At 42.5% G+C, this 16929-nt stretch overlaps 1 protein-coding gene across 2 annotated transcripts; it reads left to right on the top strand.

Moving 5' to 3' along the window:
• Positions 1-212: 212 nt before the first annotated feature.
• On the top strand, positions 213-15958 carry RPS10 (ribosomal protein S10). 2 transcript variants are annotated; one of them, XM_086923199.1, is made up of 6 exons: positions 213-300; positions 7042-7191; positions 8348-8519; positions 12791-12868; positions 13635-13690; positions 15876-15958. In XM_086923199.1, the coding sequence occupies exons 2-6, from the start codon at positions 7042-7044 to the stop codon at positions 15915-15917; spliced, it is 498 nt and encodes a 165-aa protein (XP_086779325.1). In that variant the 5' UTR covers positions 213-300; the 3' UTR covers positions 15918-15958. The 2 variants fall into 2 exon arrangements, with proteins under 2 accessions (XP_086779325.1, XP_086779324.1); XM_086923198.1 differs by lacking the exon at positions 213-300 and adding an exon at positions 1135-1153.
• The last annotated feature ends 971 nt before the right edge of the window (positions 15959-16929 follow it).

The raw sequence follows: 16929 nt of genomic DNA, 5'->3' as shown, positions 1-16929 counted from the left end.
TTTGAAAATCTGCTCACCCTTACTTCAAATGTGTGTGAGAAGTTTTTCCAGTAAATACATTATTTACAAGCTTGTCTTATTGTGTCATTTAATGTGACGCTCTGTGATGGAATTAAATTTCATAAAGTGCTTCGATTCTTGTAATTCCATTGGATAGTTGAACACGCAAAACGTGCATTTCCAATCAGGCAATGCGAAGACAGCCTTGCGCTTGGGTCCTGGGAGAGAAGGATAGACGTGCCGTACTGCGCATGCTCCTTCCTTTCCTTTTCTGCTCCAGGCCTACAAGCAGCCGCAGAGGTGAGTTTATCCGGCTCCATCTATTGAATATGCTGGCTCTTTAAGCCGCGCGACCTCCCGAGTATGCTACGGGACATATTATCTTGCCGCACGTTCTTTTATTTTCCAAACGGACGCGAGCTTCGGGTCCTAAACAGGATTAGGCTGTTGTCTACGGGGTTAGAGGGTATCCTCTCTGCGTAATCCCGCCCTTCCGCTCTTGCAAACGGATATAGTTATTCGTATGGTCACGTACTGGTCGAGTGGGATACGGTGAGGGCATGTTCTGGTGGGGGGTTTGCAGTTAAATGGGGCTAGTTTGTTTGAAAAGGGGGTAAGGAATGGGGAAAGTTCCTGCATGGAAACCGACTGTGGGCATCATGGGAGTTGAAACCGACTGTGGGCATCATGGGAGTTGTAGTCTCTCTCTCTGCGTATTTACTAAGTCCACATTGGTTAAACAATACTTTCTAGATCGTTATATTCGTCGGAAAGTAAGGCAGGACGTTTCCTAATGAACGCAGATCCCATAACTTCCGCATCGCACCGGTGCGAAGTCGAAACTGGATCACGTTTTGTCCACAGGATGTTTCATACCGGGGTGAATAAACGTATATTTTATACGAATGGCGAACCACTCGTATGTTTTTGTTCTGCAAACGGCACAAAAGCAACTCTACTTCCGGGTTGGTTTATTCGCGTCTACTTTACGTGGATTTTTCGTGTGGAAATGGACGGGTGTCACTGGGTGGGTACTTGGGCTCAACTGTGCAGATGCAGATCGTAATATTTCATATCGATTGAGCATCTTTGCATTTACATGTCTTCTAGGTATGGTGACTTAAAACTAAAATAAACGTGATCCGAATTAAGGGTCAGTATACATTTTGTGGCTCAAGATAGGGCTGTCAGCTTGTGGGTGTCTTTTGCACGTGCGTTGACATCAGTGTTGTATTGTCCACTTGTACCTCGGAGTAACGAGCAGTTCTTTATCGGCCTTTTACGTTTAAATCTAGTTGCATGTTTTAGTGTGGTTATGAAACTGGTGTGCGCCTATTGACACTTGTGCATCGGGCATATACAGTAAAGAATGCTTGATGTAGAGGCCCTATTTATTTCTTATGTTGCAGTGGGTAATTGAAGGCCTATTTCCAACGGGTGCATACAATCATTTACTCTTGGACTAGAGCCCGAATTTTACAACAATTGGTGGGACATTAATAGGGCAACAGTATGCCAGTGGACTAATGCGCTGAACCAGCAGAGGGTTTAAGGAAGAGGCCTCTGTAGGTGAGGCATTTGCACAGTAACTGTTCGCAAGCTGTCCCAATTAATCGTCTGTTCTACCCCATAGTATCGCCTTTGTGCAGTTATCTGGGATACTGAGGGTCTTTAAATTTACCCTTCGGCACTGGGACCAAGTACGTTGTACTAAATGAGTGTGGTGCTAGTTGAAGCTGTCTAGATTAATGGACCCTAGTCTTAATCATGTTATCTGCATTCTTTGCTCTCCGGCTGTACAAGCATAAATCTCAAAACCCCATGATCACTTATGACCACAGCGCACTTTAAAAAAAATACATAAAGAGTTTGGGTATTGCTGTTGTGATGTATTATTGATCTAACGAACGGTTATTTGTAAACGAGACTGAATAAAAATATTGGCCGAAAACTGGTTATATTGAGTTAACAAAAGAATTACGATACCCAGCAGTTGCTGTCATCCCATTCGGGACGCAAGCAGTATTCCGTTCAGAAACAAACAGCACAATCTTTCCCTACACCGTGGCAGTCATAGAAAATGTAATCGTTAGGGGAAACCTGTGGAATGATGCTGAAGACCGTTCGGGTTAATGACTCATGGAGAGCAGTTGATGGGGGCCATCGGAGTCTGAGAAAGCGCTGCTCTTAACGCCTCAGAAGAGGCACCAACGAAATACCAGGGTACCAGATTACTGCCTCTGAGGCAGAGTATTAGATTCAGATTTGTATCTGTTATCATGCCAAGTGGTACCCAAATATTGTCAATCGTTGTATTTTCTAAATCTTTTACGTTAGATATTAGTTTAAAACCTGAGACCTGTTAAACATAATTCCATGATCCAAATGTAATGCAGCTCCACCGATCTGGCTTTTGTTAGCTTAGTTAGCGATGCAGTGGACATTTTTCGATTACCTACTGGAAGCAGCACTCGTGAGATGGGATGAGAGCGCTATCCTACATACTCGGGTCTCCCACGGTGTGAAAAGACGAACATGACTTGACTAAGGCACCGTTCTCCTCACTCTGGCTGCCAGAAATGACAGTAGAATTTCTTGACATGGTCACAATTTAAATACATTTAAGACAATGTATGGTTTGATTAGGAAAGGGACTGCTCGCTCCCCTACGTGCGGTGTACTAATTTGGCACTGTGCCTGCATCCTAAATCACAACAGAAATCCTGGTAGAAGAGGTGAATTTACATCCCAAGTGTTGCCCTTTTTACTGTCGCAGTCCAAGATAAGTTGATGGAAAAGAGTAATGTTGCTTTGTGCGTGAGTGCTCATACATTAACATTTCTGGTCATTGTTAAAGGCTTTTGTTATATTGTAGAATGTTATGTTGCTTTTGGGACGCAACGTCCTAATTGTTCAGAACAGCAAAATATAATGGGGTAAAAAGTTTGAAACTACTGTAACATGCATGTAATGTAGAGACTCACAGTACATATATATGCAGTGTTACTGATGCCTCCGATAGGGACTTATTTTCAGGGTTATTTATACTAGCAAGTCGGTTCAAAAATGGGTGCAGATGTTTTTTTTCCCCTTCCCATTAAGAACAAATTGCAAAGTACCTGTTAGATTTTTGCCTACACACTTAACCACCAACTGAGGATTAATGGTATTTGCCCGAGCAAAACAATAATATAGCATGGAAACACATACAAAAGTAATAGTTCGCACAATTGTAATTTTTTTTACTCCGATTTTCTTACTAATTGTCAATAGGTTAAGCCTACTATGCAGCACAAGCACTCTCTAAAGAATATTGTGGCTTACCATTAACAGAGGTTTGGAACCCGTCCATGCGTTACCACTAGTTGTATTTCCTTGTCACTCATATTTGCTTATATTCTTTGCTGATACTTGTTGGGTCGAGCCTGGGCAGCGTATGCACTGCAGCATGGGGGAATGTGTAATAGAAGCTCTGCCCATATTTGTCATTGTCCTTCGTAAATGCTGGCTTTTGATTTGTTAAAATGGTTGTTCGTCCCTCCTTAGTACTGCCTTGTCTTGTTTTGTAACCTCCCACGAGGACTGGCCATTTACTTCGGTTGTTACACGGTACGTCAGTCTATAAGTACTATTTTCTTTAATGGGTTTTTCCTACTGCCGGCACAACATGCTTTCCTGCAACTTTCAGTGCGCCTTGCGCGCTTTCACTTTCTGGGCAGACGGGACATTTGGTCATCAGCGAAACATAAATAAAAGGCATTGTCATTTACAATGCCAATAGCTTAAACTCTCACAAATATGAGACCTATTGCAAATGCTTGTTTCTTAGGTCGAGCCTGGGCAGGGCATGCACTGCAAGCCCTGCTGTATTGGAGTATGTACTTAAAGCCCCGCCCACTCTCCACCCATTTTTGTTATTGGCTTGTCATTTTCCTTCAGAAATGCTGGCTTCTGACTCATTATTAGACGTGTCCTCTTTAGTACGGCCATGTCTCATTTGTAATCTCCCATGAGGACTGGCTCTTTTACTTCACTTGTTACATAGTAAGTTTTCTTTAGTCTGTAAACACTACTTTCTTTAATGAGTTTCTCTTATTGCAGGAGGGTCTCATGTGCAGTTGTGACCACCGGCTTGTTTATTTAATTCTTGGCAAACAGGGACCACTTCAGGGGCCATGGGAGACTGAAGGGTACAACTCCAAATGCCTTCAAGCATTTGGAATGCCATAGGTCTCACATTTGTGAGTTTAAGCTATTAGCATTGTAAATGACTGCCTTTTATATATGTTTTTAAAAAACAAAATAAGGCACTGTCACTTACAATGCCAATAGCTTAAATTCTCGTAAATGTGGTACCTATTGCATTGCAGATGCTTGTTTTTAACTGGTACATGCCAGACAGCTCAAGCAGTATGGTTTTGATAGACCGATTGTGAACTTGACAAGAACTTGGTGGGTTTAAGGCCTGCCTGTCTCTTGCCTTTAATTTACTTTGTCACTTATCTGGGTGCTTAGAATTCAATGACTTTTTTTTTTCTCGCTCCATTGTTTTTGTCCCTCATCTGAAGCATATTCCTTATTTTTTTTTTCTTAATAAATAATCTTTCATTAGCTCATTTGTACTCTTCCACTGCTCATGTCAAGGTTAAGCCAGGGGTCCACAACCTTTCTTATAGGAAGAGCTACTTAAGGTCATTTATACATTTGTGAGCTACTGCCTAAATAAGGTATTTGATAAATGAACAGAGTTCAAATAACTTTGACTTTACTGCCCTTTAAATAGCCCATGTCTGATACAGCTATTGTGCCATTAATGCTGTATGCTTGTATCGCTAAAGGTTTTCATTTGGGTTCTCTCTATCAGTTTTGTCCGTTTTGTGCTTGAGACTGAGAAAGAGATCCATAGAGGGAGAGAGACTGATAACCAGAGAAAAAAGAGTTATCGAGGGAGAAAAAAAAGAATGGCAGAGAAAAATAGGACAAATAAAAGAAGCAAGGGCATTAATAAAAGGAAATTGGAAAGAAAAAACTGACAAGAAGAGATTGAAATGACAGGAAGTAGAACAGAAGAACATAAGACAAAGGAAATAATGTCAACGAGAAGAGGGTGGGAAGGAAATGAAAAATGAGGATAGAGTATAAAAACCAAGAAATAACGACGAACAAACGGAGGAAGCAAAGGAAAAAAATCAAAGTACATAAAGCAAATACAACAAAAAGACAGAGAAAGAAGAAAATAAGCGATAAAGATCAGCCAAAAGTCGAAGGAGAGATCAAAAATGTAGAAAGAAAAACAAAATAAGACGGAGGGAGAAAATTGAAACAGAAACATTATTGAAAGAAAGGTGAAGAAAGTAACCAGAAAGAAAAGCAGACGGCAAGGAAGATACATGGAGAATGAAAACAAATTAACAATATGACGGAAAAGAAGAAAGGTAGAGGTAAAAGAAGTACAGAGAATTTTCAGCAGTGGGCAGGCTGCATCACCCTGAGCTTACAAGTCTTCCCAGAAACGAGGACGGAATTTTAAATCTCTTCCTTATTAGGCAGTCAGCAGTATATTCTCAAGCCTGCTGATTGGCACTTATCGTGTGTGGGCTACTCAGTGGTAGCAGCGAGCTACTGGTAGTTCCCAATCCACCTGTTTGAGACCCTAGGGTTAAGCACTCCATGAGTGTGTTTTCCGGTTCTTTTAGCACTCCAGGAGTGTGTTTTCCAGTTCTTTCCCACATGTGCTTTCCAGTTATTTCAAAAAAAGAAAACAAAAGAGGGTTGCTGAACTGTTCCTAAAGGAGATTAAACAGATTGACTCGACCGAAGGTGTGTATTTTACACCTTTGGGCATCCATTATGTTGGACGTGTTTGCCTCACACACTCAAGGGTGTCATGCTTCATCATAGGCGTTTGCTCCTCGTCGGGGAGGCGGTGCAATCCCCGACGGGCTCACCTCAGAGAGGGGCTCTTTGGCGGAGATTTTTTGTCCAACAGCCTATTGGTGAAGTGCGGGTAGGTGGGCCAGGACAATCAGTATCCTGATGAAGAGTGAATTAAAATGTAGCAGGGGTGCCGGAAACCACTTTATTCTGGGGGTCCCCCTACTGCAGTTAAAAAGTGGAAATAGCTCGCTGGGTGACGGCAGGTTAGGTAGCGTGACCCTAACCGAGACTAAAGTGAGGGTTGGTCAACATGTTTCTCGCATGGGAAGTTCCCGCGATTCTTCAGGACCTAGTGAAGGTGAAAAGTTGTTAAAAGGATAAAAAGGAAACCATGCTAATTTCCTGTGTCTCGTGTGAATTGCCTCAAGGGATTTACCTCAGGGGATAATCCTATGCCTAAAGGTCTTGGACTAATTGCCACCTGAGTTGTCGGCGGGTCGGTACAACGGGGGTTGCCTATAGTGCTGGCTCTAGTTACCCGTGTCCGTGCGAAGTCACCTACCCATCACCGCCGAGCTCGAATAGGTCAGTTCTTTCCCACATGTGCTTCTCCCTCTTAACGACAAATATCCACCTGTGCTGCTGTCTTCCCCAGGTGCCCCATCTGATGGCACTGTGTACATTATTCCACTCCCACCCCTTCTTTTCTGACATCTCTAGAAGGCTTTAGCAAAGCAAATAGGTCCTAAAGGTGAAACCTATTTGCTTTTGCCAGTGTTTGTTTACATTAAATGTGAAGCGGGTTCCAGAACATGCCGTTACCAGAGAAGTTTTTTGTGCTAGTTTGACACCGAAGAGTAAATAGCCTTGTTGGTGACATGCAAAATCCATCATAATACTGCTAGTGCAATAAATCACTAAACTTATTAAAACTTATATGTTCTCAGTTTCGCTGCCTCTGTGCAGAGTTGCTGCTAAGAGAAACTTCTTGGTTGTGGACAGGATTTTTTTCTCATTACTTCGCTGTTCTTTCCAATTTCAGTTCATTGAATGCAGTAAATGTGTTGTGTGGTTATCAGATCACAAACACATTTTCTTGGGGAGGAGGGCAGCTACTTTAAATTAGGGTGTAAAAGTGGTCCTGATGTTCGTTTTCTGTTTCAGATGTTGATGCCCAAGAAGAACCGAATCTCTATCTATGAGCTCCTGTTCAAGGAGGGAGTGATGGTGGCTAAGAAAGATGTCCATATGCCCAAGCATCCGGAGTTGGCTGACAAGAATGTTCCCAACCTACATGTCATGAAGGCCATGCAGGTACATTGCGAGTTGATGAAAATGGCTTGGAATTGAACACGTTTGGTTTAAAATGTCAAAGGATTTGATTTTCTGTAGTATCCATGTGGTTTGAGCCATGTTAGTCTTAGACCAGATGCGGAAGTCTTGATTAAGTATCTGATCCACGTTAGACACCGAATTGATCTTGTATCCGCAATTGGAGCATTTAGTTTGGGATTCTTTATATTGGCCTCCGTTTTGATCTCAGACAAGCGCCTTATTCGTTATATTTTTTAATTGTTTTCAGGAGCTGTGGTGTGCATAAAGGCAAAGTGGTTTATTACTACTAAAGTCAAATCTTTGAGATATATAGGTTATTTAAGTGATTGAACGTATTATTCTTTCAGCCAATAAAATCTTCAGTGGGTTGCTGTGTATTGACTGTCATGGAGTTCATGTCGGCCCCTCCTTGAAGGAGTCTTGAATAGTATCTATTAGTTTACTAAGACCATTGCAGTTCATGTAAGTTAGTAGTACAGCATATCTTGACCACAGAGAACCTCTTAAAGGTTGTGGGACTAAAAATGTGATATTTTGGATCGCTTTAGGTTGTTTAGGGCATGACCATTTCAGCAGGATGTTGAGGCTTTTAACCAGGGATTGACGTGAAGGCCAGGGCTATGGAATTTGAAGCTGAGCTCTTTTTGCATGTTTAGTCCATGGTGTGGAAGCGGGATAATGTACTGGCCAAGTTAAGTGTAGAGGGCCGACAACGAAAAGATCGCAACATTAGTATGCTTTGGACTTGTGTATTTTGGGGTTTTGATCGCATGCCATAAACTACGGATGGTAAACAGTCAGAGGGTGGCACCTGTTGAAATGGTAAATGAAGTCGGTTCAGTGCTTCCCTGGTTTGTGAGCAGATTTGTATCTGTCATGGTAAAGGATGATTAATGCTGGATTGAGCATGAATCTGTACAGCAGTGAAGTGAGATTGCATAGTGGTACCCAGTTGCACAGTCTGACAAAGCAGTTCATCTGCTTTATAGATTTTTATTATGTACACTAAAAGTGCCTGCCATCTGTGTGGTTGGTGGTAAATGGATTATTCTGTGGACTGGTTAGTAGACTACACCAGCTGTAAATTGAAAGCAGGATTAGTAAAATGATCTATTATGCATTTGCTAATTTTCAGTCTCTAAAATCACGTGGTTACGTGAAGGAGCAGTTTGCCTGGAGGCATTTCTACTGGTATCTGACCAATGAGGGTATCCAGTACCTAAGAGACTTCCTGCATCTGCCCCCTGAAATTGTACCTGCTACCCTGCGCAGAAGCCGCCCAGAGACTGGCAGACCAAGACCCAAAGGTACAAAATAAGTAATGTTTATTAATTTCTTAAGTAAATTATTTTAAAAAATAATTTTTTAATTGGGTTTTCTGCATAATGCAATGTATATCCCTAATTCGTCTGGCACAGTATACACAGTGTCCAAATGAGATCGGCAAAGCTTTATGCAAGTATCCTTCCCAATTCCCCCCCCTCCCCGGTGTACTTTTACAATATCCCACCCTGTGGCACCTTCATAATTTGTAGTACCTCTCTCCAGAAGGGCTCTATAATTTAATAATTCAACAACACATGTAAGAAGTCTGACTGCTTTGCACCCTGTGGTCTTTCGACGCGTACAAGCATTCAAGGTGAGCCCACAAAACATTTATAGTCCCCTGGGAGGTGGCCAGTTTATCTCCCGGGTCTCGCAGTGCCAAAATGGGTTCCCAAGATTCCTCTTTAGCGAGCCTGGCCAACATCGCCCTCAGCATGTAGTCTGTCTATAAGCTGTGTACGTATATCTTTCTCGTCCACGCCAGTCAAGATCTGTACCACGGGCCTGTCTCCTTTCTTCCAGCCTCTAGGGTTTAGAAGTGAGAGATTTTTTTTCTGTTTGAGAGCTTGGCTTTGTTCTGTTCTAAGTCGCGCACCAGTTGCTGTTTAACCCCTTCAATGCTGATGACAGAACGGTTCCGTCATCCGCATCGGCTGAGCTGTGCTGATGACGGAACGGTTCCGTCATGACTCTGCCCGCGCAAGGCGGAGTCAGCATGGGCGGGGAATTCGCACCGCACGGATGCGGTTACCTCTATACATAGTGTTTAAACACAGGCCTCGAAGAACCACCTTCAGGGCTTCCTAGTCAAGGGGGAATAGGGGGGTCCCTTGAGTGCCTCTGCCTACAAATGCCAAAGAAGGTCTTGGTTAACTCCAGACCTAATTAGGGGCCCAATTATTAAAGAGTCACAAAATTGCACCCATGGTATGTCTTTGCATTGGAGCAAATTCATGGCTTTCATGAATTCACAGAAGTAAGCAGGGAGATTATTATATTTGTAAGGCGCACAGCTACCTGGGGGTTTCCCAGCGCCGGACAAGAGCAATAGAAGATCAAGGTTACTGGTTAAATAGCCAGGTCTTGGGGTTCTTACAGAAACTTACATGGCTGGTTTTGAGACTAAGAGGGATAGGGAGAGTGTTCCACAACATGGGTGCCGGGTAAAAAAAATATGGAACCCCCCCCCCCCCCCCCCCCCCCCCCCAGCGATCAAATTTGAATCTTGGGACTGAGTATTTGGCCTGGGAGGCTGACCTAAGCAGGCATGTTGGGTGATAAGTCTGGACCAGAGAACATAAATAGTTGGGATCTATACCTAGTTTAATTGTATGCATAAGGCACAAAGCTTTACATTTAGTCTGGTTCTCAATTCTTAGCCAATGGGGGTCCTTAAGGGTTCCTGAAATGGAAGATGTTTTAGGAACACGGCAGAGCATCCTAGACGCAGACTTCTGTACAGCCTGTAATCTACGAATTACCTCCTTGTTGGTTCCTAGATAAAGAATGTTGCCATAATCCAATCTTGACATGATCAATGCTTGGATTACAGTTCTTTGGGTAGATCCCAGCAGCATCCATAATATCTTCCAGAGCCACCTCAAGATGGTAAAGCAGATAGAAGCAGTTTTAGTGGCTTGCTGCTTCATGGAAAGTTGATCATCGATCATTACACCCAAGTTGTGGGCGGATTGGACTGGCTGAGGAAGTGGATCAATTTCCAGGGACCAATGACGTGGGCCCCAAAGATCTTTAGCTTTCCCTATGATCGGGACCTCTGTTTTACCCCCATTTAATTTTAGCCAGTTGTTGTGCGTCCAACTGGCTATTTTAAGCAGCCCTGTCTGTAAGGAGGAAACTTTAGAGGTATCATTAGCAGATAGGAACAAAGAAGCTGGGTGCCATCAGCGTAAGAGAAGATACACAACCCAGCTTCCTCCGCTATGATGGCCAACGGCATAACACAGGGCTCAGAATCGAGCCCTGCGGTACTCCATAGGGAGATTCATAGATCTTTGAACTAGCTGAAGAAGAGAGAACCTGGAAGGTAAGGAAGTCTTTGATCCAATCCAGAGCTAAACCTGCAATTCCCAGCGACTGTAGAACATTTAGAAGAGTACGGTGTGACACCGTATCGAAGGCGGCACTTGAGTCTAACGAGAAGTGCCGGTGTTTCCCTTTTATCAAGTAGCTGGCGGATTGTTTCAGTAACTTCCAGAAGAGTAGTTTCTGTAGAGTATCTGGCTCAAAAACCAGATTGGGATCCGTGCAGGATTTTATTAGTTTCCACAAATTGAACAAGCTGTTGGTTCACATGTTGTTTCTAGTATCCGAGAAAAAACAGGGAGGAGAGATCGGTCGAAAATTAGACGGTTCTGCTGGATTGGCATTAGATTTTTTTCAACAGGGCAACTACCATTGCATGTTTCCACTCTGCAGGTAGAACAGCCTCTTTCAAGGGAGCATTAACACTGTGGCTGCTAGGGGGTTTTCCCCCCGGTGCTGCATTCAATGATTTTCCATTGTTTGTGACAAGGTCAGCTCCTCATAAGCACAGCGCAGGTAACACCCATGACGAGCTGACCTTGTCATGAGCAGTCAAGGAGTTAGTTAATTCCATGATGGGGTGTAGAGTACTGGTTTTTTTTTTTTTTTTTTTTTTTTTTGGGGAAGGGTCTGGACTGGTAACGGGTCCTTAGGGGAGCCTGATTTAAGACCATTCAGAATACTATTACGACATCGGGTCAAGTGGTTGCCAGTTCATGATTTTATGAGCGGGAACACAAGCAGGGGTTTAACTTATTATCATTAGGGTTATAGGATTTGGTACCTCTAGAAAATATTTGTATACTGCTTTTTAGCACAAGCAAATATGCAGGTGTAGATTTGCTCATGCGAAATTCTGTTGGGTGTTTAGAAGTTCACTTTCCCTCCAACCACTTTTCTCCCATTCCTCGAAGTTTTACTTTTGAATGTCCGAAGCAAATTTCCAACCTTTCTCCGTATGAGAACAGATGACGGGATGGAGAGAACCCCTAAAATATGCAATATAGTAGGTTTGCACAGACTCCAAAGGGCATTTCAACCCTGGAACTATTGCTTGACAGATCTCCAGCATATAGATCTGTGGAAAATGGCAAAATAATGAAATTGATAGTTCCAACCCTATTATAGTATTAACCCTAGCCTAATCGGAAGGGCTAAATATCGGAGCTTTCATGAGATTTCTGCCATTATTTGTCACTGCACTATGTGGCACCAAACTGAGAAGTGGATTTCTTTACAGGACAGGTAGATTTATGAAGCAACTTATCAAATGGACAAGTAGATATTTTATTAAATTGCACACCCCTGATAACTGGCTCTCGAGAGGTACCGATGTCCAAGTGGGAAATGTTTGGTAGCTGACAGTAATCCTCTGGGCATTACACAGCCACTTTGGTTCTCCCCCCTTTGCAACAGACCATGATGGAGTGTGGTTTTCAGAGTTTGTGAATCTCTCCTAATGAAACTAGCGTTTTTCAATTTGAATACAAGTTTTCAATGGTATGAATCTTCACTAAATTCATGGATTGACCGCTTCCTGGGAGTACAGACTAGACTTGGTGGGCAACCACAAGTTGTTTTTTTAAATTGAAAGTTTAACTGCTGGTGGAGTGCCTGATCTATTTTGAGCTGGCTGGTTCCCCTCTGGCCATAAAGGCACCAAAGATTTTTTTCAGTTAAGCTGTTTGCCTACGTGCTTGCTTCTTATTTTTGAGAAGCATGGCCACACTTTAGAGGCTGCTGCATCTTGTGGATAGTTAAGATTTGTTGTGAAGATGGTTGAAGGAATTCGGCCTAAAATGAGGTTGGAAAAGTATTTCATTTGTCAGAGTGACATGCCACGTATAGCGGAGTGGATACTTCAAATGCAAATAGTTCACTCCGGTGGAGGAATTATGACCCTACATTCCAACTTGATACAGTATCTGACAGGATTCTAAGAACCCTACAGTGAACAAACTTAAAGAAACTGAACACTACACAACTTATACTAAACCGCAAAAATGTAACATGCTGTTGTAAAGAAAATATGTTAGGTAGCACATGTGGAAGGATTGTGCAATTTCCGTCCTCCGAGGCATGATTAATAAATGTTTAATCCAGTGAATTTCTATAATGGAGGACTTGGTGTTGGCATTGATATAGTACCATAACCATGATATTTTGTGAGCTGTTGCCCAATAAGTTTATTCACTTTTCTTTTTAGGTCTTGAAGGTGAGCGCCCTGCTCGTCTCAACCGTGGTGAGGCTGATAGAGACACATACAGACGCACTACTGCTCCTCGTAAGTATTTCTGAATGATGTTTTTGTTCTTTGTTGATTCTGCAGTCTTTGGAAATGTATCAATGTATACATTCGATGTAACCCATTTCCACCCAGATACAGGATGATAAATGATTACTTGAGTAGGTTCCTGAATAGGTTTCCAGTGATTGCTTACAGTGCAGTTGTACGCTGCTTTAAATGTGAATTGCTTGGTTTGTGTGTGGAACGCAATGGGCCCGATTCACAGAACTAACTTAAGACAAAATCCTAAACTTACTACCATTGTGGTATTCACAGAAGTTGAGGTATTCACAGAAGGCATTAAGGAATCCTGAAGTTAGGGCTCCTAACTTGTGTGAATACCAAATGGTAGTAAGTTTAGGATTTGGTCTGAAGTTAGTTCTGTGAATCATGCCCAATTACTTCTGGTTCTTTAAAAAAAAAAAAAACTTGGGGATCGCAGTGCCTTAGTTAGTAATGGGAATTTTGTAATGGAGAGCACAGTTGCATTTGTTTAAATGCAGTCTATGAGAAGTTACAAATCTCATATAGCATGCTACTCTTGACTTCCTCGCTTGATGAAGCAGTCCTACCAGGTTTTCAGGATTGATATTAGCGTGTAGTGTAAGTACGGTGTGCATGGGCAAACCCCCTGGAAAAATAGTTTTGTATTTGGCTGAAGGGATCTTTTTGCTTTGGGATTCAGTGAGAAGTGGTGTTGCGAGGTCTGTTCTTGGGTGCTCTATTAAGATCGTTGGTATTAATGAGAATTCTTATTTTACAGCTGGTGCTGACAAAAAGGCAGAAGCTGGTGCTGGAGCGGCTACAGAGTTCCAGTTTGTAAGTATTTCTTCTGTGCCCCCGAATTAACGTCTGACTCATGGTCATGCTATGTACGTTAATTACACATAGAGATGTCTTTTCCTATTTTTTTTTTTATTTTATTGGGGATTTCTAATAATTCTCCCTTAGCCCTTTTCCTGCATGCCTGGCTCATTAGCAGATGTAAATTCAGGTCCTGGTCATGAAACTCCTTCGTTACTTAATCCGAAATACTGGCAGTTTGACCTGCCAGCATGCATCAACCATTCATTTACCACAAAAGTAGAATCCTACTTTACTCCCGATTGACTCTAGAACAATTTTATTTATTAAGACCATATATATCCACAACTTTGTGTATACTAAAGAATTTAACCAAGCTTAAAATGCAGTAAATCTAAATCCAGCTAGCATTCAACAGATCTCTGTTGGAAGTGCCTGCATTGCAGTGTTGCGAAGTACCAGGGCTTAGTGCTGCAGGTAGCGCTATCTGCAGAGCATATATTGTCCCTTGCTTGCGGTCCGAAGTCTTACTTGCAAAGAACTGGAAACTAACTTCGACATCTGTCCAGTTTAATCTTTCTCAGCAAACTACTTTACAGGAAGGTGGTTGTTTTTTCTTTGGGGCATTGAGATGATGATGTGCTTGGATCTGAGAAATTCCCTCTTTTCAAGTCCTGATTCTGTGTTCGATTGCACCAAGATCAGTGTTTCCCATGTGACTATATTGGAATTCCTGTGTTCCTCCTTAAGAGGTACTTGCGTTCCTGTGGTAATGAGTTAACCGCATCGCTGCTGCGGCGATTTTTGCGCTGTGCAGCTTTTTTTAAAAAGCCGCGTTACATGACGAGCTCAGCTCGTCATCAGCACACGCCACCCGTGGCTGATGACGAGCTGAGCTCGTCATCAGCAGGGAAGGGGTTAAGCAGAGTTATAAGGTTGGTCTAATACCTATACTGTACTAAATTGCTTGAGATTGGCATCTTGACGCATAGCTCCTGTATTCATAAGCAAATGGGTGTATGCATGTGTTGTCCCCAGCCATTCAGCACAATCGAGCGGAATCAGTCTGCTTTAAGTTTGAAGATTTCCCTCCTTGAACCTCCTTTTCCCCAGAGCCTTTTATCATGCGATGGGCAAGTAAAAGTCCAGTGCCAGTGGGATTTTCCAGGATGCCAGGATTCTCTTCTGGCTCTACCTGTTGACTGTATGAGGAAACTGTAAGGCTTGTCTGATTTAGTGATCAGTAACTGACCACTGTTCAGACTTTTAAGAGTCTGGCTCAACGTTGCACCTGTAGTAATCCAGCTCCCATCAGACTCTTTCCACCCTCCCAACCACCATGTACTTTTGTGAAGTAAACATGTTGTCCATTACCCTCTCACACCAGATTTACTGACTGATTATTATGCTGTAGAGACTTCGCACAAACGATGAGCATTTCATATGAAAAGATGCAGGCATATACAAGGGACACTAGAAAACCCTGGGGAAGCCCAAACTGTGTTGTAGAAAGGAAACCATACATTTGTCAACCCAATAGTCTCTAGAAATGGATCTCAAAGCATTATTTGGTGATGAAGTTATGGTCCCTTTTTACGTTGATACCCATCTTTGCTTTCTAATAGCCCTGGAATGCTAAGTGCTTTCCTATTAACTTAAATGGGCTTGTGAGCTATTGGATTATGAACCGACTGTCTCGGAATGCCTAGAATTTGAGAACGTCTAGAACATTGGGATTCCGTCATCCTTGGCCTTACCAAGTAAATTGTCACGTGTTTTTTTTTTTTTTTTAAAGGCTTGAAAGTTGTCCATTAGGCTGCCAAAACAGGATTTCATGATTCTTGTGCAACCCCCTCCCACACACAAACGATGCCTCAGTTGTGCATGAGGGATGCAGTGCATTGTAGCTTTGTGTGGTTTGGACTGCCCCCTTAAAGACTGGGTTTGATATATGGGATTGCCCTTTAAACATTCATGAGTACCTGCTTTAGGTTTTTGGGGGCGGCATTGGGTGCTCAGGTGACTGCTTTCGTGGTTTCAGGGACAATTCTAATTACTACATTTGTGCTTTGAAGTTACCAGGGGTTTACTCTTTGTATTGACTTGTGGAAATCTATATCTACATATGAATATAAACCGATTTATGAGCCATGTGAGTTTTCTGTACTGACAAGTTTTTTTTTTTTTCTTCTGCTTGCAGCGCGGTGGATTTGGTCGTGGACGTGGCCAGCCTCCTCAATAAATTCTCTTGGATTGTGTAAAATAAAGATTTTGAAAAACCAATGTCTGCTGTCTGAGATCTCTACTTCCTACCTTACAGTTTCAGGGGAGATTTAGGTTTTCTGGATTAGGTACAAGTGGTTGAGAGGAGTACAACAAAGACTATGTATATGAAACCGTGGCGAATTTTGCTAGAAACATTTTACGTTTGTTCAGGAGCATAAAGTTGTGCTTCTGGAGGCTTAAGTACACATTCAACATTGATTGGTACATAAACCTTTGACTAGGATGGATGTTTGTACATAGGTGTAAGGGAACACCAAGGAGAGTATTTTTATTTTTCTATGTGGCATTGATGCTTGAATGTTGTAATTTAGGCAATTTAACGGGGCTGTTTAGTGAATGTTGCAAACCCAGATGACATAAGGCAAACTTTTGAGAACCGTTGTTGCACACTGCTCAGTTGTATTGATGACTGACTAATATCTTGTTTCCTCTCTCTAGACTGGATGGTCTGTCTGATCCATTTTAGGACGACTCTGGGCAGGCAGGGAATAGATTGCCACAGTACTGAGCTAGTTAGCAGCTGCTGTCCTGCTATGGCTCGGCAAACTGGTTCTAGGACAACCCTGTGTGGTATCTTCTGTTATAGGGGAAACCCTGGCTTTGCACCCCATCATGTGTAGTGGTTCACGCCACTGTGACTTGCTGTTAGAATGTCAGTGTCGAATATTCTGAGGCGAGCTCCCAGTGAGACAGTGAAGGTTCTGAGACTAACCACTGTGGCTGGGATCCTTACGCTGTACTTGAAGAAAATAATCACCCTCTTTTGTATGCCCTCTTCTCCTGTGCTTCTATCTAGTTTATAATTTAACAATGGTGATGGAGGATGGGATTCTGGATCAGAGAAGCACAAGAATTGACCCTAACAGGCTACTAGACTCTCATTGTACGGCAACGGTACCGTGAGTACAATGAGATGAGTTTCCTGTTGTCTTGTAAGAAACGCATGCTACTAAGCGTGGAGTGAACTT

The sequence above is a fragment of the Lissotriton vulgaris genome, chromosome 5 (genome assembly GCF_964263255.1).
Source record: "Lissotriton vulgaris chromosome 5, aLisVul1.2, whole genome shotgun sequence".
Lineage (NCBI taxonomy): Eukaryota > Metazoa > Chordata > Amphibia > Caudata > Salamandridae > Lissotriton > Lissotriton vulgaris.
This window is presented reverse-complemented; position numbering and strand designations above follow the sequence as displayed.

Bases quoted from the DNA above. Each gene is read 5' to 3' on its own strand.
- RPS10 (XM_086923199.1), top strand. From the start codon at position 7,042: ATGTTGATGCCCAAGAAGAACCGAATCTCTATCTATGAGCTCCTGTTC. The intron at 7,192-8,347 runs GTACATTGCGAG...GCTAATTTTCAG, and splicing joins ATGTCATGAAGGCCATGCAG to TCTCTAAAATCACGTGGTTA. The intron at 12,869-13,634 runs GTAAGTATTTCT...CTTATTTTACAG, and splicing joins CAGACGCACTACTGCTCCTC to CTGGTGCTGACAAAAAGGCA.